The sequence below is a fragment of the Cupressus sempervirens genome, chromosome 10 (genome assembly GCF_028749045.1).
Source record: "Cupressus sempervirens isolate cs-2001-9-10 chromosome 10, ASM2874904v1, whole genome shotgun sequence".
Classification (NCBI taxonomy): domain Eukaryota; kingdom Viridiplantae; phylum Streptophyta; class Pinopsida; order Cupressales; family Cupressaceae; genus Cupressus; species Cupressus sempervirens.
This window is the reverse complement of record NC_143127.1, coordinates 55271781-55299671: the sequence shown is the minus strand read 5'-3', so window position 1 is coordinate 55299671 and position 27891 is coordinate 55271781. Positions and strand designations below refer to the sequence as shown.

General features: G+C 34.7%; 1 protein-coding gene across 7 annotated transcripts in view; it reads right to left on the bottom strand.

The window, feature by feature from the left end:
- Positions 1 to 27891, bottom strand: part of LOC149532531 (biotin--protein ligase 2-like) — a 101461-nt gene that overhangs the window by 53476 nt on the left and 20094 nt on the right. For 6 of the 7 annotated variants that reach the window (XM_089807679.1, XM_089807677.1, XM_089807676.1 and 3 more), the window contains 4 exons: positions 13046 to 13458; positions 11514 to 11769; positions 11165 to 11226; positions 10919 to 11067 (listed from right to left, as the gene is read on the bottom strand). In XM_089807679.1, the coding sequence (XP_089663805.1) occupies positions 10919 to 11067; positions 11165 to 11226; positions 11514 to 11769; positions 13046 to 13458 (880 nt within the window). Of the gene's footprint in view, positions 1 to 10918; positions 11068 to 11164; positions 11227 to 11513; positions 11770 to 13045; positions 13459 to 21662; positions 21926 to 27891 lie in introns of all 7 variants that reach the window. The other variant, XM_089807682.1, reaches the window with a different exon arrangement.

Sequence of the window (27891 nt, the reverse complement as noted above, 5' to 3'; positions counted from 1 at the left end):
AAACAATTTTGAAATGATTCACACCAGCCTTTGAATTCATTCATTGACAAACCATACAACAATATAATGAACAGGGAATTTAGTTGTTAACTGATTGCTATAAATCAGAATTTGAAACTAGCCTATTATACTTTCAAACTATGTAACATAAACTGAATTTTACAAATTAAGAACTTAGTCTTTGCCGTAGAATGTAATTGCAAAGCCGAACTAAAAGCTGCCTGGTCCGATTTCAATTTGGCGTACACAGTCTACCCTTACAAATGCTGCCCAAAACTGATATAGAAATCATGCCAAATACAAGAACCCTTGGCATTCAAGCTGTAAATCCAACACACTAATTCTGATGCAAATCGAACAAACTACGATATCTAGAATTACCAAACTCAAATTTGCAGACTAAACCCTCGCCCAGCAATAGAGATAATTGAAAACGAATTAAAACTAAATTTTTAGCAAGCAATTCACTCCTCAGCCACAATAGACACAGTATGAGAAGTCTCTTCAATTTAAATTGAAAATTAAATCAATACCACTTTACCTCAGCAGTGGAGTGATGCACAAACTTAGTCTCAAACCCTTATACTTTAGCAAGGGCACATAAAATCAAAACTTCAAGAAATGTCACAAAGACGACAAAACAAAATAAGATAATCTAATGATCGGATGCTTTTCTCATTAAATGTCCTCATATTTTTAATCTTCAAATGGCACCAATTTTCCAAAAGAACTCCACTTACATAACATTAAAATATATAAAGTGTCAGTAATATAATTTATTAATTGCTTTTGGCTCCAAAAATGACCTTTTTCACCATAACTTAATATTTTGATATGCAAGGTCAGTGTTTCTTGTTCCTATGATTTAAAACTTTTCATCCCAGTTCCAACGAGGTATGATACTGAGGTGACCAACCAATAACACCAACAAAAATAGCAACCTCAACGTATTTAAATGAATAATAATAATTCACCCGTCTTGCAAAAACAACTAAATAAGCATCAAAATCAAAATTTGACAACACCAAAGTGATCCTGATAATGAAAGGCGACGAATGAACCTAACAGGGTGACTTACTATAAATAGATGCTCCCTCCAAGATTCTTGGAGCCCAAACTGGAAGCCCAAAATAAAAATTGAGAGCATCACACAACTACTCTAACTCAACTAAGCTCATCGAAACCAATAGTTTGACTTACTATAAATAGTAAATCCCTCAAATGGAGCCAAAACACACCATAGGCTACTGAAAAGCCTATAACCCCACAACTGAGACCCTCAAATCTCAATATCAGCTCACGAGGGTTGCAATGGTGAACTAAACAAGCCAACTGCAGGAACTTGCTAAAAATGGGGAACATTACGGTCCTCCCTTCCTAAGATTGCTTGTCCCTAACCAATCCCAAAGCAAAATGAACATCACCATCCACCTAGATCCTATGGGTAAAATTGTGCAGTGCGTACTATCCCTGCTATGTACAAGAAACTCCTGTAGTAGCAACAACCAAATAATTGATACCAATGATATAATTATCTAAAAACTAATTGTAGGCGTTGATGGCAGTAACAACTCATCGAAACTCAACCCAACTGAAATACCAACTTTGTCCCCACCTAGGTCTCCACCAAACTAATACTGACACCCAAGTGCACTGTGGAGATGACAATGACCATATGAACCTGAATCACTATCACCAACTCCAACCTCTGATAAACTGTCATGGGTGTGTGGGTACTGCAAGTGGTCTAACTTGCAACTATCAATCCCATCTGCAAAAGATGGTGCTAAGCCATCCCATAATGGATGGTTTCAAATAGGAGCCAAACCACACTGACGGGAAATCAAATCCTCTACATGTGGGTCAAAAGAGAAGTGATGAGCACACCTCACAGTGTAATGCTGATAAAACCTCCAAATCTCTGTCAAGGGCTCATCAACATCAAACTGGGAATCAGAAGATGACTCCAATCTCTGACTTCGAACTACTGGTCGGGCAGGATATCGGGCAACCCTCTCAACAAACCCAACCTCAGAATAGCATGACAACTTCAGATGAGAGTACCCTCAGACACTCTATATGAATCCTCCTGCACATCCGAACTCCCCAATAGATACTCCATGAAGGACTCTATGCAGTAGAAATTATATGTGGAAGCATCAACCTGATAACTTGTGACCTATAGCTGATCCTTCTGAAAATGTGGCACTGCCAACTGTCCAATTGTACTAGCTATATGAAATGAAAAAATAGATCCGCTTTTGGCAGAACGTAACAAATTGCCATGAGAGCTTGTCTCCACTAATGCTCTCACCTCCTCTATACCTACTGCACTCATATGCTGGATGAATGTGTTGGCCACATTATCATGTCCATCATTCCCAACCGTAGAAGCAAACTCACCACCAACCACAATAGGTAACTAAACAAGGTCTGGGGCTAGTTTCGACTGTACCTGCTCTAACTCCACAGTAACCTCATCCAATTGTGACTATTACTCCTGAAGAGCCAACTGAGTATACTAAAGAGAGCCTACAGTAACCTCAAGCTCCTGGGTGAGCTCAACTACCTCCTCTTTCCCTAACAATGTCTCATAACAGGTGCTACCCCAATCCAGAAGGTAATCGTTGTCAATAACTAACTGAGTAACTATGGTTCAAGATCCTAATAGCCTCTCAAAGCACATGAACCTTTACTAGGGAAAAACTACTATCGCCATGCTCATCTGACACAAGAGCACCCCAACTAGATGTAACTAGAATCTAACGAATTACATGTTGATAAATATGCCTCAGCGTCCACCATTTGCCAATTTGGTATTCATAGAATGGTTAAACTTCCAAAATTCCTTCGGCTTTTGATTCCATCTGACCTTGATCCTCCATCTATTCATCTCCTAAGTTTGTATCTAATAAATCTGAGGAAGCTTCTTCCTCATTTACGGCTTTGTTCTTTTTATCAATTAAATACTTTTAGCTCTTGTTTTCAAAAAAGACTGTATTCTTTCTCCAATTGTGATTGGCTTTGGCTAATACCAACCATCCTCTCCCGAGCAATGCATCATATTCTCTCTTCTCCACTAGGACCATAAAATTCAAGAGGAACTGTTGGGTCTTGATAATCACCTTCTAGGCCATCAACATCTCCAAAGGCTTGATTCCATGCTAGTTGGGGCATACTAGGTGAAATGTTGGTGGCCAAAGAATTGGTTTCCCAAGGCACTTACAAGTATCTTTTGGCCATACGTTTACTCTTGAGCCTCTAGCAATGATGGTTTTTTTCAAACTCTTCCCCATGATTTCCATCTGAACAACATCAACTTTGTCTCAATGTTCAATGTCGATAGCATAAGGTCAATGACTTGTTTATCCTTGAGTAGCAGCTCTACTATCATATCTTTACTTAGGTCATCTTGTCATCGACTTTGGTTGTCACCAACTATATTTGTAAGTGTCATTCTTAGTTGCAACATGGTGTAACGAAGGTTTTTAACCTTGATTGGTATGGTTGCTTCTAACAAATGTTGTACAATGTTCTTTGGTTCTAACCGCAATGATGTACTTGTAGTTCCATAAGAGATTCTTCATCCCTTCACCATTGACTTGTTCTGATTTTTCTTTGGCTTCTCAAGTCATTCATTCTCTATACAAGAGTTAGGGTACACAAATTTCTTCATCTCTACTCTAGTGATTGCTAGAACTACCTCGTTTTGTTACACCATCTCCAGGGTATTAATACCTTTTTTCTTCGAGAAGTCAGTGCCCTCATGCTCAATTGGTCCATACTATTTGCACAATAATCATACGATATCTTACTTTGGAAGTCTCTTGCAAAGTATCCACATTCTTTACATTGTCAACATTGTTTGATAGGTCCTTTGGAGACGTATTATATTTTATTTCGTCCTCATTGATTTCAATAACTACCTAGCGATGTACTCTATGGCTCTAATTGATTGGATTCTCCCTCTATGAAGAGTACTTGAGTACTTTTGGTCTACAAATTGTATGGGCACTCTTTTATTGAATGACCAATACCCTAAGAAATCTAGGACAATTGAACTTTATGTTCCCTACATCTTTGCACACAATACACCATAGTCCATTAGTTTCTTTGTTAGTTCCTTTCTCAACCTTCAAATTCTTTCATCATTCTCATCATATCCTATTGTAGGGCTTGAACCATTTTTTATTCTTCTTTTGTACTCTCAACATCGACAGCCTTCCTCTATGCCTAGGAGGATGTTTTGTTTTCATTCTCAATGTCCATTACCTAATTATAAGCTTTGACGTATGAGGACATAGACACCTCTTTAGTATTCTTGTGTAGGGATGAGATTAGCCCCTCAACGAACAGCTGCTTCTTCAGCTTATCAACTAGCTGATTCTCCAACTTTACCAGCAACTTGTTGAGACTACAATTGTAAGACCGTCCATTCTCATTTTTTCCTTGTTTAGTAGTGTAGATCTTTGCCACTATCTCATTATTGTCTCTCAATAGTTTGAACTCGTCCTCAAACACCTTGAATGCATCCCAAGAGGCTGTAGATTCATTGTTAAGTTTTGTGAACCAGTCAATGGCTACACCCAATAGTCTTCATCTTGCTAGCACTTTCTATCAAATGGTTTTGCACATCTTGCAATGCCTCATAGGATCCTCATACCCAATTCCTGTGAACTTCAGGAGAATATGTCTTTCACATTCAGCTCACCAAAGGAGTCACCATTTTTCTCGCCCATAGTCCTTGTGCGTTGGATGTGGGTGAAATATCTTGACCTCAACATTTTGGTGCCTTCCTTGCACTCATAGCCACGTACGAGTCCTCTACATGTTTTTTCTAAACATCCCTTGAACTCTGGATATCTTCAGACTTCTTACGAAATCAATCCTACATAACTAAAAAGGCAACCTCTTATGAAATTGTAAGTTCTAAATAACATCTCAGACAAAAATTGAATTTCACTGAAAACAAAAAGCACTAAAAAACTCAAGATTGTGTGAATGATCATAAGTAGGACTCCCTTACGAGAAAGGCCCTCTCAAAAGTATTTGCCACCTTCTATAATTGAAAAAGAAATTTCTTATAAAGTTTTGAATTTTAAACCAAAATGCACTAGGAATGAACTGTGCTAAACCTGAAGGACTTAGTTGGAATTCTAGCTCTCAGTTGTCTATCATTCTTATCCATTTTAAGAGGATGATATTATTCTTGCAAAGTCACTGAAGAGACACCAAGATGGTGAATGGTTAGTATGCATACTATTGTCACCTTAAAAATGGTGGCCTATCGATTCAAGTATGATGGAATGTTGATTTCCCAAACAATCTTCCAGATTCCAAAAGGTTTGTGATGAAGTGCTAAAAACATCAAAAATGAGAATCAGTTGCATAAAAGTTATAAAGTTTTGAATCTACATAGGAATGGAGGTGGTGAAGCAATGAGATTCTTTATAAAGGATCAGTAATGAAAACTGTTGTAAATTGCAATACTCCTAATCTTAAGATTGCCAATCAAAGCATTGTAGATATGACTTGTTGGGTGAATATTTTGCAACCAACAGTTTTTGGGTAAAAATTCAATCGCAAAATAGGATGACCAGCCACAACGTGTGAGACAGAGTCTCTCCTACCTTAAAGGGAAGGCTCCCCCTTCTCACCGTTCCTTGGATCAACTCAAGGTAAGTAAAAAGTCGAGAGATCTTAAACACGGTGTTACTAATATCCTTTCTTCTTAACTTTCAAAAAAGGATCCACTTACTCGTAGAACGAATAATGGGCAAGGTAAATCTCTAACTACACTTCTCTCAAAAGTTAGAAATAGTGATACCGATAAATCTTCACTAACTCAAAGGCTAGCTAAAACATACCGGTTTGGCTTTAAGTCCGGTCGTACTTCTATATGGTAAAAGTTTTACAATTAGGGCACAAAGACTCTTAAAAGTAACTACAATCTAACTATTTTGCGAATTAAGATGAAAATACAAGCCACAAACAAAGCTTCTAGCTATGGATTTTCACAATTGTTCCTGGTCAAAGCTCGGGCTTCAATTGTTTCTTAACTCTCTATGCTCTTTTATTGAACACACAATAATAACATGAATCAAGACAATAGGCACAAATTATAGTCAAAGCTTCTAATTTGTTCTATCACAATTGCTTCCAGTCAAAGCTTTGAATCCAATTGCTTATTTTATTCACTTTTCTCCCAAATTCGTACTACACAATCAAAGTTATGCTGCACAAATGTGGTAGAGCTTTCTTGCATACAACAAAAGATAATTTTTACAATGAGGGGGCACTCCTTTATATAGGCACAGGAGTTGAGAAAAAGGTAGAGGAAAAAGTGGGAGCAACTCAACCAACTTTGACCTAGTCTAACTAGAAGAGAAAATATAGGGTTACATGCAACTGCATGTGCAACTCACATTACATCTTTTACATACACATGTAACTTGCATTACATGTAATTACACTTTTTCATGTAATGCATCTTCTCCAACTACAAACATGAAAGAAGAAGAAAGAAGACGGAAGAGAAAAGAACAATTCTGAAAGGCTTTGTACTTGACGATGCAATCCTAGATGATAACAGGATTGGGAGTTCTTGTACCTTGTACTGCAACATTCACGTTGATAACCATAGTGTTGCGTCTTTTGACAACCTCTAGCTCTCTTTGATGAATTGTCCATTATCATGTGGAAACTTGATGTGATCCATCTTTTCTCACTCAAGTTGTCGTGAATTCTCCTTTGTAGATCAGCACAAACTGGAGTCTTTGACACTTTGAAAACCTTCTTGACAATGTTCGGATGTACACTCGAAACAACTTTCCATCAGCACCTTTAACTCCCTTTTTTGTTTTTTTTTGAAGTAAAGTGCTTGGCGTATGGGAATGCGTGTAAATGGAGATTGTCGATTTTCAAAAAGTGACTTGGGCTTTCAAGATGTCACTACATGGAAAATGGATTACATGTAAATGCAACATGTAACGGAAGGTGGAGGGTGAAATGAGATGCAAGTGTGAGTGAAAGATAGGCTTTACATGCATATGCGGATGAATGCTAAGATGGAAAGCATGGAAAGATATGGAAACATGTATTTTCTCATGGAGGTGCGAATGCATATGGAGAGGAGAAAATGACATCTTTTTGACTTTTCAAAAAGTGACTTTTAGTCAAAATTGGACTTTTTAGACACAATTACACGTAAGACATTTCGTGTAATCGTGTCGTGCGAATGAAAGCGAAAAATGAGATGGATGAAAACGGAAGTGGAAAATGGGATTAAATGCATGTGTGAATGGCGAATGATGGTGAAAAACATGTAATCACATTTGTCGGATGAAATGTGAGATGTAATGACATGGAAATGGAATGTGAAAAATGATAACGCTTTTGCATGTAATGAAGGAAAAACAAGCTTTTGGAAAAAAATTTGCAACTTCTCCAAATGGAGAAAAAACAACAAACAAACACAAAACCAAAACAAAAGAAAAACAACATACCTTTGAAAACAACTCAAAACATGCCAAGATGCAATGCACTCCAAAGATAAAATTCGAATTTGAAACTTGGGGAAGAACCAAAAACATCAAAATGAAGGAGAAATTCATATTTAAGGGAAAAATGCACATTCTATGGCAAAGATTCTCACAAGTGGCATCCATTCAACGATTTCATGCATAAAATCAGCAAGGATAAGCATGAATTAAAATGTAAGAAAGAAGAGGTCCACTTACATGATGAATATGTGCCAAAAATGAAGGAAAAGATGCTAAAATAGCAAGTTTTATAGACTTAGACAAATTCTCCCTTAAATTTGAATTTTCAAACAATCTTTTGACTTTTTCTACACTTGCATGTAATGGACATTCAATGGTCAGATTTGACATGAAAGTGTCAAATAAATGGTCTCCAAAGACAATATCATGCATTTAAAACTCAAAAAAAATCCCTTTTGATCAAATGTATGGGTTGAAAATGCAATTTTTTGAGTTTTTTAAACAAATACATGACTTTTTTATTCAAAAATCTGGGCCGTTTTTGCAGAAACGTGGCAAAAAACTGCATGTTTTTGAGTCATTTTTTACTTGTGAAAGCAAAAACGACTTTTCCAAAATGATATACATGGATGCAAATGCAAAAAAATTGCTTTAAAACACAAAAGTGGATTAAAACTCCAATTTTTCGGGCATTCTAAACAAAAACGTGTTTCTCCAAGAAAAAACGATTTGGTGTTTTAACATCAAAATAATGATCACAATATAATGGAATCAGCAAATAATGTCAAAACGATTTAATTCCAAACAAAAACATGTTCCAAATTTGAAGATTTACGGAATTTTTTGCAAAATTGTGTCCTAGCTTGGGAGTTTTAAACACATTTTTGGGTGCAATAAACTGATTTTTGATGAGGGCAAAATGATCACCTCTCCAAAACGTTTTGAATGCAACTGATTTCATCCAAATCCATGGAAAAAATTAAAAGTTATGATCAAAATAGGAGGTTTTTGGAGCAAGAACATGTTTTCTTCACATAATAGGACATTTTTATGTTTATTACATATTTTAAAACTTGTAATAAGACAAAATCGGACCTTTTAGAGTCCAATGCATGTTTTAAAAAATGTCTTTGATCATAATCTCACTTTTTGAAGCCCATTACATATTTTAAAATGTGCAAGTCTCCAAAATCTCACTTTTTGGAGTCACTTACATATTTTATAAACATATCTCACCTTTTTTATGCACAAGCATATAAACTCAACTTTTCATGCCATTGCATCAAAAAGGTCCACTTTTACAAGCATTTGATGTAATGGCATAAAAAAGGTCTTCAAAATGAGTTTTTATATGCATTAGCATGAAAAGTTTTCACTTTTCATAGTTTTTTACATGTATATGCACATAAAATGTCCACTTTTAGGCTTTTAAGTTATGCATTTCACTTATTTTTATAAAAATGTCAACAATATGGGTCAAAAATAACATTTATGCATCATATTAATCAATATTATACATAAACATTATATTAAAATGACATTTATATAAGTGTTTGATTTAAAAATCAAAAATTTAAAAAGTAACTATATAGTTCTATAGTCACTTTAAGTGAAAAATTAAAAAATAACTCTAACTTAAAATTATAACATAAAGTGCACTATAGTCACTTTAAGTTATAAATTTAAATGAAAAGTAACTTCAAAACATAACAAAAAGTGAGTAAAATGTTATATTTTCAAAAAATGAATGTCAAAATGAAAATATAACATCATATTTTTAATTCGTGCTGTTGCACCTAAAATGTCCACTTTTGAGACACTAAAATGACCATGTCTTTTAACTGACAACTCCGATTGACCTCTAAGTTAGACCGAATCGAAGGAGAAAACGAAAGGCATGACATGAGCAAAACCAAAAGACTAAAAACAAACGAACGCAAACTCAAAAGAAAAAAACAGACTTTGAAGGCTTCAAAAATCAAGCAAAGGCTCGACAAAAAACAAAACAAAAAAGACTTGACGAAAGCTTTCAATAAAAAGATTCATTTTAGCAATTAGTACCGATTGGTTGATCAATACTAACCAATTAAATAATAAAATAAACTCAGAGAAATGCGAAACTAATTTGAAAAAGTTTCGTACTGTTACCTACATTTTGTGGTGACAAAATGCAGGACAACATGACTATCAGTCACTAGCATGGTAGAATGATTCAATTACTGCCCTAAACAAAACAAATATAAAGATTTAAGTCATCAACTATGGATTCAAGATCACGGAAGACAATGTTATTGCTGAAACAAGAAGATGTGTTTCAAAGGAATTCAACCATCGCCCTGTTGGCTAGCCATCTTAATTAAAGAACTTCTTTCAATTACTAGGGCAATATTTAGGTGCCATGGGCAAGAGACCCTTGAAAAGCTTTTAGTAGGGAAAACTCTGTGCATTTTCTATGACCGCATGCACTATTTTACAGTAGTTGATAATGATCTTGTGAGCTTTGCTTGATATTGCCAGGCCCCATGCCCTGATATTTGATTCTGATGTTTCATGAATATCTAAACCAGGCTTCAATATAGGCTTCCATCAGCTCTTGAGAATCTTGATTGATGTGCTCCTTGTAAACATGTGATTCACAGTCCATTTATATTGTTCTGCATGATTTCCGGATTTGAATGTCTGAATTTTTCCTTTGGACAATTCAAATCAAACTCCATGATTTATCAAACTAGTCGATGTGCTCCTTTTCAATTCACTGTTTTCCTCTTGGTCACTTTTGCTCTTATAATTTCACCACTATGTCTTATACTATTGTAAGTTGTAATGGATGGTATATTGAAATCCAGTTTTCAATAGTGGACATTACTGTAATCTCTTTCTTTTCTACAACCATGCAGTAAACAAGATTACCTGTAAAGAGCAATACTTTTAGGGGAGAATACTTGTATCCAAGATAACTACATGAAGTGAAGTGAGCAATGACCGTCAAAGGTATCTACACAATCAAAAATTTCATATAGCATCATTTTTATTTATATGTATTTCTAAATTCCAATAACTACTGCTTCTCATCTTTCTTCAAATATCACATTTCCACAAGTATCATGAGTCTCAGCTGTACAAGCAGCTACACATCAGACTTTCGTAATTACCTTCAAATACATTTATATGATATATCTGATGCAATTTTTAAAAAGATTAAGGTTATTGATAGAATCACAGATACCATGCCACTTCCATGAATGGCGAACAAGTCTTATACAAATGAAAATAGTTTTGGGCCAAAGAAATATCATGCTACTTCTGGGCTGCTGCATATTTGATATTTCTGTGAAACTATCTTAGGGCTGACAAGTGAAATAACAGTTATTTCTGTGAATATATAAGAAAAATAGGAAGAAAAGAGGCAAAATCACCTTTGCTTCACAAACTGTCTCAATTGCTTCAATGGCTGCAAGAGAAACGACATATTGAAGTAGTGGCAGTACACGACCATTCTCCATTGCTAGGGTAAAGGAAAACATCATGCAGCCCACAGGAGATTCCCACAAATTGCTTACACGACCTGTCCTTGAATTTGGAGCATATCAGAAGAAATCCATTCCAATAGTAGATCAAATTAGAATCAATTTACTTAGTTTCTTCCAATTCAGAATCAATACCTTTTCCCTGAAACTGGGTATCAGCCACACATGCAGTACCAAGAGGAAAAGCGTGGAAGTTTCTGCTCAATATCAAAGATTAAGCCGTTTATGATTTAAAAGCATACATAGTAATACACAAACTAACTTTCCAACATACATATTTAAAGGTGTAGCAATCCTTGGTTTAAATATTCTAACTATGTTAGATTCATATAACAACTGATTTGCAGAAACCATTCACATGGTGCATAGCCATAAGACATGAAACGTTTATATTGGCATTTATATTTCTCACAAAATAGGCAAGTGCTATACAATAGCCCAAACAAAAACCAAATGTAAGGGAAGTCTAGAATACTATACTCACTGAGAAAGCAAGGTATGAGTTGATGGCAAACGTGGGGACCAAATAAGAAGCCTTCCAAACTGGTTTGTTGAAAGATTATTCATGTACAAGTCTATGTCAAAGAACTCAAGATAAGATGTTATGTGTTGCAGAGACCTTGCTGTTATGACTACCTCTCTGTCGAGAAGCTTCAAGCCATTCTCTTTTTTGAGTGCTTCAATGTATGCTAACTCAACAGAAGAATCTGCATGTGCAATCACGAGAGAAATGGAATTTTCTGCATGTCACAACATCATGATTGCACTTATTAACTTTTACTACTTTATGGATGAGCATTATGGATACTATACATTTATACAAAAAAACAATAAAGTGATTGTTACATGCTCCTTAACAAAGTCTTTTCAGAGATCTGGTCTTACATATACATATACAATATTCTTCCAGCAATCATCTAACTCTCACTTAGCAGAAGGATCAGCATGTGAAATAAGGTGAAAAGTATAACTCTCTACACTCAGAAATTTGTGGCAGGGATTATGAAAAAGAAATACAGTGTACATATCATACATCTATCCAAACAAACCAATCCAAGAATTCATAGGAATCTCTTCAACAAACACTTTTCCAAAATCTAGCCTTAAATATACAATATTTTTTTAATCATATAAATCAATATAAATTTGTGGAGCTGCAAATCCAAGAATAAGCTTCCAGAAAGGCAAGTCGCTAAAGTTTCTAGGTTAAAAACCAAGCTGGAAAGGTATTATGGGTTGAGACTTCAGATACAATAGCCTCTACTTTTTATCTCTTTGCAGTAAAACATACCTTATCTACAAATTCCTTGAGGAAATTAAGCCAAAACCAGGATAGCTGAGACATCGCATAATCAACACAGGGATGGGTGGGACGTTGACCAGAATGAGACAGATGCATACATCCTGAGATTCACCCCAATAGCTGGGAACTGAATATATATGTCTCTTACAAGATGATGTCATGAGAAATTCTTCTTCAGTTCAGGTTTACAGAACATTTGGTGATTAACAAGGAGAAAGCAAAGGAAATGAGTTACCAGGCTCGTTTGGACTTTGAATTAAATACATTAATATTCAATTTGCAATATATAAATAATACTGGACTTGGATCTATTATTTTACATTAACATTAGCACACGAGACACAAAGTACAATCACAACAGGTCACCAATTGGGTATCCGTATATCTTAGATAGCCTCTCATTACAAAAGCTAATTATATGGATAAGAATATATTTTGAATAGATTGCTTCCTAATTTTTTGGTGTTGATTGAAATATAAAAACAATGACTTCTAATGTTCCAAACAAAATATACAATACAGTCCAGGATCCAGTTTAACAGAAAGCATCTAGCGTAGAGGGAAAATTTGCCAAGTTTATACTACCAAAAAATGATATTATAATATCAATTAATCGAAATCACTTTGTTCAAAATTCAAGTTTCAAACTCCTATAATGGACTTTGAGAATCTGAACTTGAAGTAACATAAACAAAGAAGAAATATGCATCCACCTGCTGAAGAAACAGTATCAAGTGGAGATTCAGAACTTGATTTCTCTGGCTGTATCTGTCTTCTAGTGCATCCTTCTTTCGGGGACGAGGAACCCTTTACTTGACAGGCGTATGTATTGCAAGTGGTCTCCATGAGACTATCATTGGATTGACAAATTCCTGAAGCAGTGCTGTTGCCTCTGTTGCATAAATGCATATCAATTACAGATGTTTCTCTAATTTCCATTCTTCTATCACCTTTCCAAAAGCTTTCACAAAGGTTGAACTTCCAAGGCCAATGGAAGAACAAGGTTCCTGTGTCTTGCCAAACAGAAAGTAGAGGGGAAATGTGCACAATTTGTGGAGAGACTCTGATCCAGTTCAAACTCAATAGCCTATCTCCTTTGCGTGAATGGTTACTCTTGAAAGCCCAACTGCAAAAAACCAACAATAGTATAAGTTTTAAACAATCGAGTTCTAAAAGGCAACTTCACACAAATGCAAAAAGTTTCTTCACACATAGAAAAGGAAGTCTTCAAAAATCCTAATCTATGTAATAAGTGTAGTTCCATAGAGTTTCTTGATGGGGAGACACAAGGATGTGGGAACAATGTGGGAATGGGTTTTGGGGATGGGGATCCAAGGGCCTAAATTTGAGGATGGGGGGTAATGGCAGTAGAGCAATGGTGGCGGTTGAGGTGATTTAGAATCTTCAAGGCAAAATCTGCATATGACACCTCTGTAAGTGCTCCAAAGGCAAACTAATTTTCTGAAGTTAAATGTTGCAATTAGTACGTAATAGCATGTGCCATATCGAAAGTGACCTGGCAGCATGCCCAGCAGAGGTGGATCTATGGGGGTGTTTCCTCCAACTCCCCAAGTCTCACAAACACCCCCTTAGGGTGGACATAGGTTTATTTTGGGGGAGGGGACATGTCCACATGGAACACTGGTAACAAAAGCTCTTGATGAGCTAGAGTCCCTGCCTTTTTTGAGGGAGGGTTTGAGAGAGTTGCAACTGAAGTGGGTTTAAGCATAGAGGAAGTGTTTCATTTATTCTCACGAGAGAGAGATTAGTATTGAAAAATGTGAGAGTGATGCATTTGTTAAAATATCAATTTTGTTATGAACTACCTATGTCTAATTTTATAAATAATGTTTACTTATTAAATTTTTAGAATAGCCAATGTAACTATCAAATTAACATGCTAAAATATTCTTTGTCATGCTATTGTGTAAAATAAAAATATACATTCCATAATTCTTTCTACAATTAACTTAAAAATTTACAAGTTAGAAAATATCTGAAAAGAAATTAATTTAAAAATAAATAAGTTTTACTAATTAACATTACTATTAAAAATAAAATTCTCAAAACATTAAAAAATAATTATAGTTATATAATATTTTAAAAATAATAATTAAATATAATCATTGTCATCTATTATAATAGTTATTATAAAAATAATATTATTATCATATTTAAATATATATTTTTAATTACAAACAACTTATTAAAAAAAAAGATTAATTCCTCAATCAAAACATTATGAAATTGCTAGTCTCCCTAGAGATGACAGGGGCCGGCCATTAACATTGCATGAGTGGGAATTACTACTTGGGTAAATGATGCCATTACTCGCTCAGCTACCCATTGCAAATTAACCCTAAATTTTATTGCTTTTTGTACAAGTACTTACTACTCGCTCCAGTCTTAAGTGTTGTTGTATGGTAAAGTTTAATAAATTTCAGTCACATCTCCTTTTAACAGACTGTACCTTCATACTTTCAGATGACATCGCTCATTCGATAGCAGTGGGAGGGTGATGGGAACACGTCCTCTGCCACAACTGGAGAGGCTTTCCCATCTACAAACAAGGAGACACTTTCCCATGGGAAACAGAGCTATAGTTTTCATTCCCTTCAACACCAGAGGCCAAGCTTAGATTGTGGATGAAGACTCCAATAGTAATGAGAATAGAATGACAATCTGCAGAGAGAGAAGGAGAGTTTCAGACTTGTGATGGTCACTGAATTGAAAGAAACTTGTTCTTTTGCCTTCTGATGTATAAGTGTTCGATCATAATGATTTATATTCTTAGGGCATAATTGATATTTTTTTTGTGGTTTCAAGGGGCAGATACTTATTGTGCACAAATTTTCTTTCAAGCCTGCATAAGCATGGGTTGACTGTGTAGGAGGAAGGGTTTTTCACATGGACTGCACGGCTGTCCTTGTGATAATGAAGAAGGCTGGAGGAGAAGAAGAACAAAGAACCAAGCAAGATGAGAATTTTTTTCTGAGAAAGCACATTTCTTGGTCTTATTATTATTATCATTTCTGATTGTTGTTTGTTGATTGCTTCTGTGGATGGGGATTTCTGAGCAGTGCCACTAAAGATTGACAGGGAAAGCAGGTAGGCTTGGCTGTTGATTTCAGAATCTGACGTGAGCTAACAGACTGTGTTTAGCCAAGCCCATTCCATGTGGAGACTTCTGGAAATAATATATGAAATCTTTGGAAATTTCTAGATTCTGTAATTTTTGAATTTGAAAAATAATAAAACCCCTACCAAAATTACAACCAGCCAATTAGAAAAAAGAAATTGATAATAAGAAAATAATTTAAAAATAAAACAGCTTTCTAACTTTAGAGTGTTAAAGAATTAACCTGGATAATCTACAGGTCTATGGGTGCAAAGTGTGCCTAACTTTCATTGGCATATACTTCATTAAAAGGCATTGGTAATTACTTATACCTGCTCTAAAGGTGTCGGCGATCAAAGTATAAAGGTCTTAGTTTTACTTAACTAACCTTAGTTAGTACTAACTAATATTTATCCTATGGTCGCCGACTTTAGGTATTTTAATTACTTGTTAATGCTAAGGGTGATGTCCCTTAAGGGACATACCCTTTGATATGGATATATACGCAGGATTGAGAAGGCAGTCTGGGAACACACAATACACCTACAGTCTGTTCTTCAGGTCTTCTTAGCCTCATGGGTTATCTGCTGCATTTCAGTACTTTAGTACTTACATATACCAGGATCTTGAGTTGTCTCATCTGCAATAATAAAAGCCTGAATATAAGTATTATTGCCAAAGTTATTCCAGTGCCAATTTAGTCTTTGCATTTGAAGTTGAATCCTATTATCAGAATCTGCAGAATATTTACATGGTATCAGAGCCCTGTTATCAGATCTAGTGCTCTGCAGATTTTTTAATTATCAGACCTGTTTATATCCAGTAGATATCCTTCATTTTTTCAAATGGCATATACAATCACGCCTGAGGACAGATTCGATGGAAAGGAACATTTTGAAGCATGGAAATTCAGAATCTTGATGATTCTCCAAGAAAATAATGTTAGACAATTTGTTGATGGAGAATCCAAACAGCCACCTGTTGAACCTCACAAATCCATATGGTCCAATGGAAACAGGAAAGCCATTTAAATCATCTTGGATGGAGTTAAGAATGACATCGTACCTATGCTTACAAAACATCTGACTACCTATGATATGATGAATGCATTACAAAATGCATTTGAAGTAAATAATGCAATGAGGGTCCTTGCACTAAAGAGACAACTAAATCACATTCAAATAAAGAAAGGAGAATCTATCAACTCCTATTTTCTAAGAGTTGCTGGTATTAGAGATGAATTGGCAAGCATAGGAAGCATCATAAATGACACCGGACTAACGCTCATGGCTTTAGATGGACTGCCAGAATCATGGAAAACATTTGCACAAGGAATAAGTGCTAGAGATCAGCTTCCGGATTTTAACAAACTTAAGAATGATTGACTTCAGGAAGAATAAAGAAAACTAAAGAAAGGACGAAAACCTAAAGTGGAAGATGAAGAACTTCATGTTCTTAATGCCAACTCGTATAAAGGCAAGAAAAAGCATTTCAAGAAAAATAAAGGAAATCAGAAGAATGGAAAGTCCAAGAAAGACCTATAAAAAATAAAATGTTTCAAATGTGAAAAGTTTGGACACTTTAGATCTAATTGTCCAGAAAACTCCAAACAACAAGCGAATTGCTCAAATATTGTTAGAGAAGAGGAAACTTATGATCCAGAGAATCGTGTTTTGTATTCCTCCTTATCAAATGAAATCTCAAATAAGGCATGGGTAATAGATAGTGGATCCTCCAGGCACATAACGGGATACAAAGAAACTCTAGATTTCTTGTCCGACAAAGTCAACGGTGAAGTTACTATTGGTGATAACTCAGCACATTCAGTTAAAAGGATTGGTAGCTGCACTTTGAAGCTAAAAATAGGAAATACTCTCCTTCTGAAAGATGTACTATATGTTCTAGGGATAAAAAAGGAACTTAATATCAATTACAGCATTAGAAGATGATGGACACAATGTTGCATTCACGGATGGCAAAGTACTAACTTGGGCTAAGAATTCTTCCATCAAGAAAGCTAAAGTAATTGGTCAAAGAAAGGGATATTTGTATGAACTAAATATAGAACCCATTCAAGCCCTTGTTCACAAAGCAGAAGATTCAAACGAAATATGGCACAGAAGATTAGGGCACCTAAACTTTAAAACCCTATCTACTATGGAAAAGATGGTTACCGGACTACCAAAATTAAAACAAGATCACCCTAGTATTTGCAAAGGGTGTGCCCTAGGTAAAAGTACTAGAAGACCTTTTCATGATAGTACTAGAAAAACAAGTAATGTACTAGAATTAATTCATTCAAATTTATGTGGACCCATGTCTATTCCCTCCCTTGGAGGATTTTGGTATTTTGTCTTGTTCATAGATGACTTCTCTAGGAAAACATGGATTTATTTTTTTTAATGCAAAGAATCAGAAGAAATATTACAAAGATTTAAGAAATTCAAAGCATTACCTGAAAATTGTTCAGGTCATAAAATTAAAACCCTTAGAACAAATAATGGAGGAGAATATACCTCAGATTTGTTTAAATTTTTTTGTAAAGAATCAAGGATCAAGAGGGAGTATACTATTCCTTATAACCCTGAACAAAACGGGGTAGCTGAAAGGAAAAACAGGACAATTATAGAAGCTGCTAGGGCTATGATTATTGACCAAAATCTAGAATACTATCTTTGGGCAGAAGCCTCTTGTACTACTGTATACATCCAAAACAGAAGCCCTCACTCCTATCTTAAAGATAAGACCCCTGAAGAAGTATTTACTAAAATAAAACCTAATATAAGTCATCTCAGAATCTTTGGATATCCTATATACATTCATGTGCCAAAAGAAAAGAGAACCGAATTGAAACCATTTGAAAAGAAGGGTATCTTTGTAGGGTATAGTGAAACTTCTAAAGCATATCGAATTTTCATACTTGGACAAAAAACTATTGAACTTAGCAGGGATGAGTCTTTGAGGAAGATCTTTCATTTAAAAAGGCAATAAATTCTCATGAACCATCTCCTTTATCTAATTTTGAAAGCATAAGTGAGTCTAAATCCCAGAAAGAGAACTTAGAAGAGGTCAAAGATGAAGTAAACCTTGAAGAAAGTTCAAAGAAAAGGCCACTTTGGGCCATAAAAACAATTGAAGCAGCTCAAGATTTTGCTGCACCTTCAGGATCAGTCAGAGAAAGTAAAAGACCTAGAAGATTCTCTGGTTATACAACAAATATGATTGATTTATCCAAAACAGAGCCAACTAATCCTTTTGATGCTATTAAAGATCCCACCTGGAAAGAAGCTATGACAGAAGAATATCAATCAATTATAGAAAATGATGTTTGGGAAATAGTTCTAAGGTCAAAAGGAAAATCCATTGTTTCTTCAAAATGGTTATTTAAAATAAAGCATGTCGTTGATGGAAGTATTGAGAAATATAAAGCTAGATTTGTAGCCAGAGGTTTTTCTCAAGAAGAAGGAATTGATTATGAAGAAACCTTTGCTCCTGTCGCCAGATATACTATTGTTAGAGTTGTCTTAGCAATAGCCGCCTCTAAGGGATGGAAGGTACATCAGATGGATGTGAAGACAACATTTCTCAATGGGAAGATTTCTGAAGAAGTCTATATAGAGCAGCCAAAAGGATTTGAAACCCATGATACTAATGCTTTTGTTTGCCGACTCAAGAAAGCTCTTTATGGGCTTAAATAGGCTCGCAGGGCCTGGTATGAAAGAATTGATAAATATCTCACTGGCTTAGGATTCTCTAAGAATGAAGCCGATCCAAACTTGTATTATAAAAAGGATAAAGATGGTATGGTAATATTGATATTGTATGTTGATGATTTATTAATCACAGGTGATGATCATCTTATAGATCAGTGCAAGAAAGATCTTATCAGAGAATTCGAGATGAAAGACTTGGGTCTTCTCCATTACTTCCTAGGATTGGAAGTGCAACAGAATGTTGATAGTATCATACTGAATCAAAGGAAGTACACTTCAAATATCTTGAAGAAATTTAGAATGTGGAACTACAAGTCCATGTCCTCTCCAATGGAGACCAATTTGCATAAACTTAAAGAAGCAGTTGCAGAATCACCTCCAATAGATTCTACTCTCTACAGGCAAATAATTGGGTCTCTAATGTACCTAGTAAATACAAGACCTGATATTTTCTAGGCGGTTCATGCTTTAAGTCAATTTACGTGTGAACCTAAGGAGATTCACCTAGTTGTTGTTAAACACATTATGAGATACCTACAAGATACTCTCAATTATGGACTCAAGTATGAAAGAGTTGCTTTAGATTTGCATGGATTCACTGATTCAGATTGGGGTGGAAGTGTTAAAGACAAAAAAAGTACTTCAGGATGTTGTTTTAGTTTAGGATCGGCTATGATTTCATGGATATGCAGAAAAAAGTCTTCAGTAGCTCAGAGCTCCACAGAAGCTGAATACATTGCTGCAGCAATGGCCTCTCGAGAAGCAGTATGGTTGAGGAAGTTGCTTGTGGGATTATTTGGGCAAGCCATGAATCCTATGATCATTCATTGTGATAATCAGAGTTTCATCAAGCTCTCAATGAATTCAATTTTCCATGATAGATCCAAGCATATCGAAATTCCTTACCATTATGTAAGAGATATGGTAGAGAGGAATTCTGTGAAATTGGAATACATTTGTACTGCAGATCAAACAACAGATATACTCACCAAACCTCTATCTAGAGTAAAGATAGAACATTTCAGAAAGAGACTTGGTATGGTTGAGTTGTAATTCATTTTTGTACTATTTGATTATTAATAAAATGAAAAATTTTATTTTGTCAGGCTATTGACTGTTATGGGCTCCACCATATGTAATCATTATTTAAGAGGTGACGATCTCTGAAATAATGAATACTTTTGCAATAGGCATTATGAGAGATGACAATCTCTTAGATAATGTCCTAATAGTAGATTTTACTGTAAGATCCAGGTGAATTTTAGATCATCTTGTGACATTGACTTGTTCATGGGTCACAAATTAGATAAAGAAAGAATTCTAGAAATTCTTCAAGTTTATCCTGCATTCTGATAGATCTTAAATTCAAGATCTAGTTGTGATTTAGAAGTACCAGCTTCTATGAGTCACAACATGTGTTTTATCACTAGTAGCAGTGATTTGTCATATCACAGGTTTAGTAATATGACTTTGTATCATAAGTTTTACGATACTATGTAGAGATAGACAAATATAGAGTATTAATTCTTGCTTAACATTTATATTGATGTTGCTAGATATAATATCTCTCTGTAGGATTATCAAGTTAAGAGGGAGTGTTAAAGAATTAACCTAGATAATCCACAGGTCTACGGGTGCAGATTGTGCCTAACTCTCATTGGCATATACTTCATTAAAAGGCATTGGTAATTACTTATACATGCTCTAAAGGTGCCAGTGATCAGAGTATAACGGGTCTTAGTTTTACTTAACTAACCTTAGTTAGTACTAACTAATATTTAAATTTTATCCTATGGTCGCCAACTTTAGGTATTTTAATTACTTGTTAATGCTAAGGGTGATGTCCCTTGAGGGACATACCCTTTGGATATATAGGCAGGGTTGAGAAGGCAGTCTGGGAACACACAATAAACCTACAGTCTGTTCTTCAGGTCTTCTTAGCCTCAAAGGTTATCTGCTGCATTTCAGTACTTCAGTACTTACATATACCAAGATCTTCAGTTGTCTCATCTGCAATATTAAAAGCCTGAATATAAGTATTATTGCCAAAGTTATTCCAGTGCCAATCCAGTCTTTGCATTTGAAGTCTAATCCTATTATCAGAATCTGCAGAATATTTACATAGAGTTTAGTAATTTTGATTGCAAAAATTAATAGGTAGGGATCTACTGAAAACATTAGTTCCCTGCCTATATATAGGCAGAGACTAATAAATAGATCAGGACACAACTCAAGATAAAAACGATCAGCTCTATTGTGTGTTATCCACAACTAGAAAGACAATCAGAATTGAGCAAAGAATGGTCTCTTCCATTTCAATAACAAGTCTCTAATGAAAAAGTACTACCAAATCAAAAAAGTGGAAGGAAGAACTATGGGGATTTATAGTCATCTATGATATGACAGGATATTATCAATCCCCTGACCTATTATGCATGTTTAATTAAAGAAATTATTTCTTAACCCATTGATGAAGGCAATGATAAGTGAAGAGATCACCTGTATTGCCTCAAATATAGGATATCACCTGCTGCAGAATCGCATATAAAAATGGTCAGAGCATTGCTTCTGCAACCTCCAAATGCAATTCTGATTTCTGATATGGAGGACCGTAGAAGGCTTGGCCCCGGGCACTAGATTGTTTTGGCTTATGTTCTGTTTAGTACTGTGATAATGACCTCCTCTTGAGCACTTGATTACTTGAAATGTTAAGAGCATACATCCTGGCAGTTTATAGTGTTGGGATTTAGAGTTTCCTCAACCTGTTAGATATTTTACATGTCAGCAATATTATAGGTTTTATGCTATTATTACTGTTAGTGTTTTTATTTTTATTAGTTTTTCAAAATAGTTGTCATAGGTGGACTCTTGTGATAGGCTATCCAGCAGTACTTAATTTATTGGAAAGCCTTATGCTGCCGCTTTTTGGAAATCTGACAGACTGCTGTAAACTAAATTCCTAATATAATGTTTTTGTGTGTTTTTCTTTTAAAATTAGTTCCACATAAAATCAAACAGATCTCCTGAATAGTATGAGGAAATGATAATAACAAGTCAATAAAATATAATGTCTTGACAGTCAGGAAAATATGATGAAATATACTGAAAATGAATCAGATAGCAGACATAAACCATCTATTTCTAACAAGCTGCACAAGTTGCCTTGCTCCATCTACAGAAACCTTGGAAACAACCACTTTCAAACCTTGCAAATAAGAAATTCAAACTATTGAAGATTTGAAAATATTATGAGAAGAATATTCATTATAACATCTACATAAAAAGTTTAATGTCAAAGTCCATCAAAAATATTCTGGGACCAATACAAGTAACTTCAAAACTCAGTCATCCTTGGTAATCAAAAATATGCTAAAAGCCTAAAAGTGAGACAAACTACAAAGTGTTGAAGATTGTAGCTGCGATAGAAATCTTTATCTCTAATTTTGCTATATGTTTTGATAGAGATAATATCTTTGTACTTCGTCAAAGGTTGAAGAAGATATTTATGATATTACTTGAGATAATATTATATGACGAGACAAGTGTCATACGAAGAATCGTGCATTTGGAAATATGAAGAGTCGTATTTAGTAATTGAAGAGATCTTCGGCTGTGATATGGTCTTTCAATTCTCTCTCTCTCTATATATATATATGTGTGTGTGTGAGAGTGTGTGTGTGTGTGTGTGTATGTGTGATTGCCTTGTGTGAATGTGCCTGGTATCAAATGGAAAACATTGTACTTGAGCATTATCAATAAAAGAGATATTTTTCTGGTGTGGCTGGACTTTTCCCTTCAAGTTGAAGAATTTTCCCAGAATAAGTTTTTGTGTCTTTTGTACCTATTTCTATTCTTCTTTTCCCTTATTGTTGTTTATCATTATTGTTAATGTTTGGTAGCTTCAGTGAAAAAAACCTTTGAGAGAATACTATTGTAGATATATATATATATAAAATGAATGTGAGATAAATTTATATAAATCTAAAGTATTATGTGAGAGGAAAAAATATAATAATAATACAAGGAGATTATATATATATATAATTAATTAATTAAAACTTATTATTATATTAATTACCCAATAAATGAATAGACATGCTCCATGAAAGGACATGTCTCTTCCTGGTGGATTCTCAATATATATATACAAGAATTTGCTGCCTTCCGAAAACACATACCAAACATGGCAGTGCAAATACATTTGCAGCAATCCTCTAAAAATCAACATTATTTATGGGCAAAACATTAACATAGTATCAGAGCAAGGTTAGAAAACAACATATAAGGGAGTTTCCCTTGTTTTAGTTTTTTCTATTGCAGACTTCATTGAGTATCTTTGTTCGCAATATGTGGTAGCAGTGATAGAATTCAGTTTACCTATTTTTGTTTTGTTGTTGATCCTAATTTAGACAAGTTACCTAAAATGTGGTGTGCTTCTGAAAGGATCTTCTACTAAATAAGCTTCTACAAAGTCTATCTTTAGAGATACTCAATTTAAGATGGCTTCTTATTATTCTATTCATGTTATTTTTTATTCAAGTTCTTTATTGCTTTGTGGTTATTTCATTTTGTCTTGCATCTGGTTTTGTCGATGTGGAAGTTTAAGAGATGATTTATCATTTTTTATATGTTCACCTCAGCATCAATAGCATCTCTTCTTCTGCAAATTTATTTCCTGAGTAACGACCAGTCATCAAAACTTTGATCACCATTGGAGGAATGATCATCTTTACCGTCAATGGTTAATCAAGACGGACATTTTTATTATATCTTTTGTGGCAGTTCACATGATTTTTTTGTATTCGACTATTATTTCATGCATGGAAAGATTCTAATTTTAGTTACTGATCGTATATGCTATGGTTGAAAGGTTACACTCAAGGGTTCTCATAAATCAACAATTTCTGCAAAAGCTTCTTGAAATGAATATGATTGAAGGGGGTGATTGGATCAAGGGAAAGACATGCTTTGGCATTCTTCACCAATGGCCGTATCGTTTTTGTCTTCTCTGCTGCCATCTCTGAAAGTTCATTCTTGCTTTCGTGGATATTTCGGTTGTATTTACCTTAGAGTCTAATCTTGCTATCATGGAGTTTATCTTGCTATTATTTCATACATGGAAAGATTCTAATTTTGGTTACTGATTGTAGATGCTATCGCTAAAAGATTACAATTGCTTTTAATTACTTACCGTGTGTTGTCTTCAAAGGTTGCTAGATCTTCTGCATAAGAAAGAAATTGGTGCACCTATTCTTTCATCTACTCAATAAAGCGCAATAGGTTGCAATAAAAAAAAGCAGAGAACCTAGTTTTTGTGCATAACAACTTGCGCCTTCTTTCGCACAAGAGTAAAGAATACAAAGAAGGGGATGCAAAGAACTGGGATATAGGTGCAGAGATTGCGGACTTGGATGCTTCCACTGCTCAACTTAAATGGATGATTTTGATGACTTTGATGTCAATATTGTTGGCAATATGGCTAAGTAGGGTAAGTTGGAATAGTGTTAGTGTTGTCATTTATGGCAACAAATACTTTGTGTAAAGAAGATACTATGTATAGATGAAGATTCCACAGTTAGACATGCAAAATTGTCTTAAGTATTAGATAGTTATCCAGTAGAACAAAGACAGTTTTGATGTGTACAGATGATAGATATATTATTGGCACATGCGCAGTTGGGTATAGATAGTGAGGTATGTAAGTGTGCAAGTCAATACGGACAATATGGAATAAGTTATGAATTAAATACCAGTAAAGGCAATGTACAAGCAAAACAGAGTATAACAGAAAAGTGTGAATTATGGGTTAAGGAATTATTTTGTTTACGAAATAATTACTTGAAATTAGCGGCGACATCCTAAATGTTAACCCTAAGAGTGTAAGAATTAATTTTGTATTTTGCGAAATGTGTGAAAGCTTGAAAGCTGACTGGACAGTTTTGTAAATTGTAAAGGTATAAAGAAAAGATAACAATATGTGAAGTTGTGTGAATGTTGTGACTGATATGCGAACTTATATGCAAAACATATATGATGTGAATTTTGATGTATGATCAGAGGTATGTGAAGAGAAGCAAAGGAAAGATCAGATATTGAAGATATCAGCATTGCAAAGAGGTTTTTGTATCTATCTCTTTTGTATAAAGAACTACATTGTATAATTGCATATTTGGGTAGTGGGCTCATCTTGTATACATTTTGTAATTGCATATATCAACTCCTAACAGGGTTGGAACAACTCCTAATAGGGTTGAGGCTTTTAACAGGGCCTAGTCCTCTAACAAGAACTGAGACACTATATGTATGTAATAGACTCTTAATAGGGTCAACATCCTTAATTGGATACTTTTGTTTAGTGGATCATTTTGTGGCTACCATCCCCACCGAGGTTTTCCCTAGTTAACAAAATATGGTGTTATAAGTTCTCTTTGTGTATGGTTATGTTTATTGTTCAACATTGTTAGTTTACTTTCATATGCAAGTTATAAGGCAATTAACAATATCTAGTTTTGGGCTAAAGTTTGTATAACACTGATTCAACCACCCCCCCCTCTCAGTATTCCCTATTTCTAACAATTGGTATCAGAGCACAATTACTCAGAAAAGGCTTAACAGCTTCAGTAAAATCCCTATAGATATGGAACAGTTGCAGAAGAATCTTGAAGAAGCTCTTGAGCAGATTGATTTTCTTATTGAAGAAAGAGATAACCTGAACGAAAGATATGAAGATGCAAAAGACTATATTGGGAAATTGAAAGACAAGATCCATCATCTCAAATCCAGAAAGGAACCTAAAAAGCAGACAAAAGATAATGATGAGGTATCAACATTGAAGAAGGAAAATGAGATTTTGAAATGTGAGTTGAACATCATTGAGCTAAAGCTAAGTTTGAAGAAAAATGATAGCAAAGTTGAATCAGATCTCAAATCTGAAAATGCAAATTTAAGATCCCATCTTACTAAAGTACATCTGAACTTGAATCTATCAAGATTGAGCATGTAGAACTTGAGAAGTAAAATACTATTGTGAAAGGGGAATTGACCCAAACTAAGCAACAATTAGAAAAAGGTATATTCCAGTAGTGAGAAAATTGATGAGCAACTATATTTTCAGAGACCTTCCTATGATAAGACTAGTCTTGGATATTTTATTGGAAAAAAGTCAACAAAGAAAATTGAATCAAGAAATGAACCAAATCCAATTATCGAACATCTTGAACCTAAGAAGAGTGATCAAAATGAGATTGAATCTAGTCAATCTAAAGATGCACCAAAAGAAGTTGAACAAGCAAGTCAACCCGAGAAAAGTGATGAACCTAAGGAAACAGAGCAAGTTGAATCACCTAAAGAGGTAAGGTATGAATTTAAAGGTAGATGCTATATATGTAATGAAGTTGGTCATATGAAGAGACTATACAGGTAAGTCATTCAAACCTATTACTAATTTTTATTGTCATAATTGTCACGGTTTTGGTCATGAAGCAATTGATTGTAAGAAACCTAGATTTGATAGTAATAATAGCAATAGTAGAATGCTTAGAGATACTAACTCTGCAAGTAATGAGAGAAGGAGATCCCATGAAAGGACATCTAGCAGATCCAATGAAGGAGAAAGACCTAATGGAGCAAGGATTCATATTGTGTGTTACAAGTGTAATAACCTTGGACACATTGTCAAAATTTGCAGAGCACCAGTGAATCAGTCTGAACCTAATCAGAGAAGAAATGCACCAGTATGTCAGCTATGCAACAATTTTGGTCATATAGCAAGATTTTGCAGAAAGGACATAAGGAACATCAACGGGAATCCAAATTTCAGAAGGAACAATAACAGAAACACCAGAAGGAATGATAGCAGCAACTAGAGTCAAAAAGATGAGTTGAGAGAACATGTGGAAGAATTAAAAGAGGTATTTGTCAAAGAAAAAGATCCATCAAGTTCACATGTAGTATTAGAAGAATAGTATTTTGATGCACTTGATTAAAGATTGAAGTCAGTTATTGTATGTAATACATCCTATTTGAATTAAGCACATATTTATTAAAAATCAAGTACCAAAGAGATGTAACTGAAGTTAGAAATCGAGTTAAGAGTTGCGAAGTTAATATGACATAGAAGATGATATGTGGAAGCTATGGTTAAGAGCACATGACATTTAGAGATCATGTGTGTGATTGCAAATGAAATCAAGTTTATTGCTTATCAGGAACAGCTTTTTGCGAATTGTGTACTCACGCAATTAATGCAAAGATCATTTTCGTGAGATATAAGCCATGTGAACAAGATTATGTGTATCATTTGATCATGTGAAGAGTTAAGGAGTTAAGAGTGATTTGACAGTGAATTGAAGTATTTTCAAGTGCGAATTGGAAGAAGCCCTAGTTATGCGGAATTCAGTTATTTTCCACATTTATAGTTGTGTTTCGAAGCTTTTTGAATAAGTAAAAATGGAGAACCCTACAATTTGTGATGTGAGTGAAAAGCCAAGTTATAAATTCAAGAAGCACCCTTATGTGTCATTAGAAGATGATCCTCAAGCGTTCTCACATGTTCTGCACAATGTATTGCACGTAGAAGACATTAGAGATTACATACATTGCAAGTTTGAGAGCATTGGAGACAGTGACATTCATGAAGGCCTAATATGTAATGGTGATTTATCACTAAAGCAAGAGTTTGCACATTTGAAGGATTTGAACATCATCAAGCATATGTTTTACATGGACT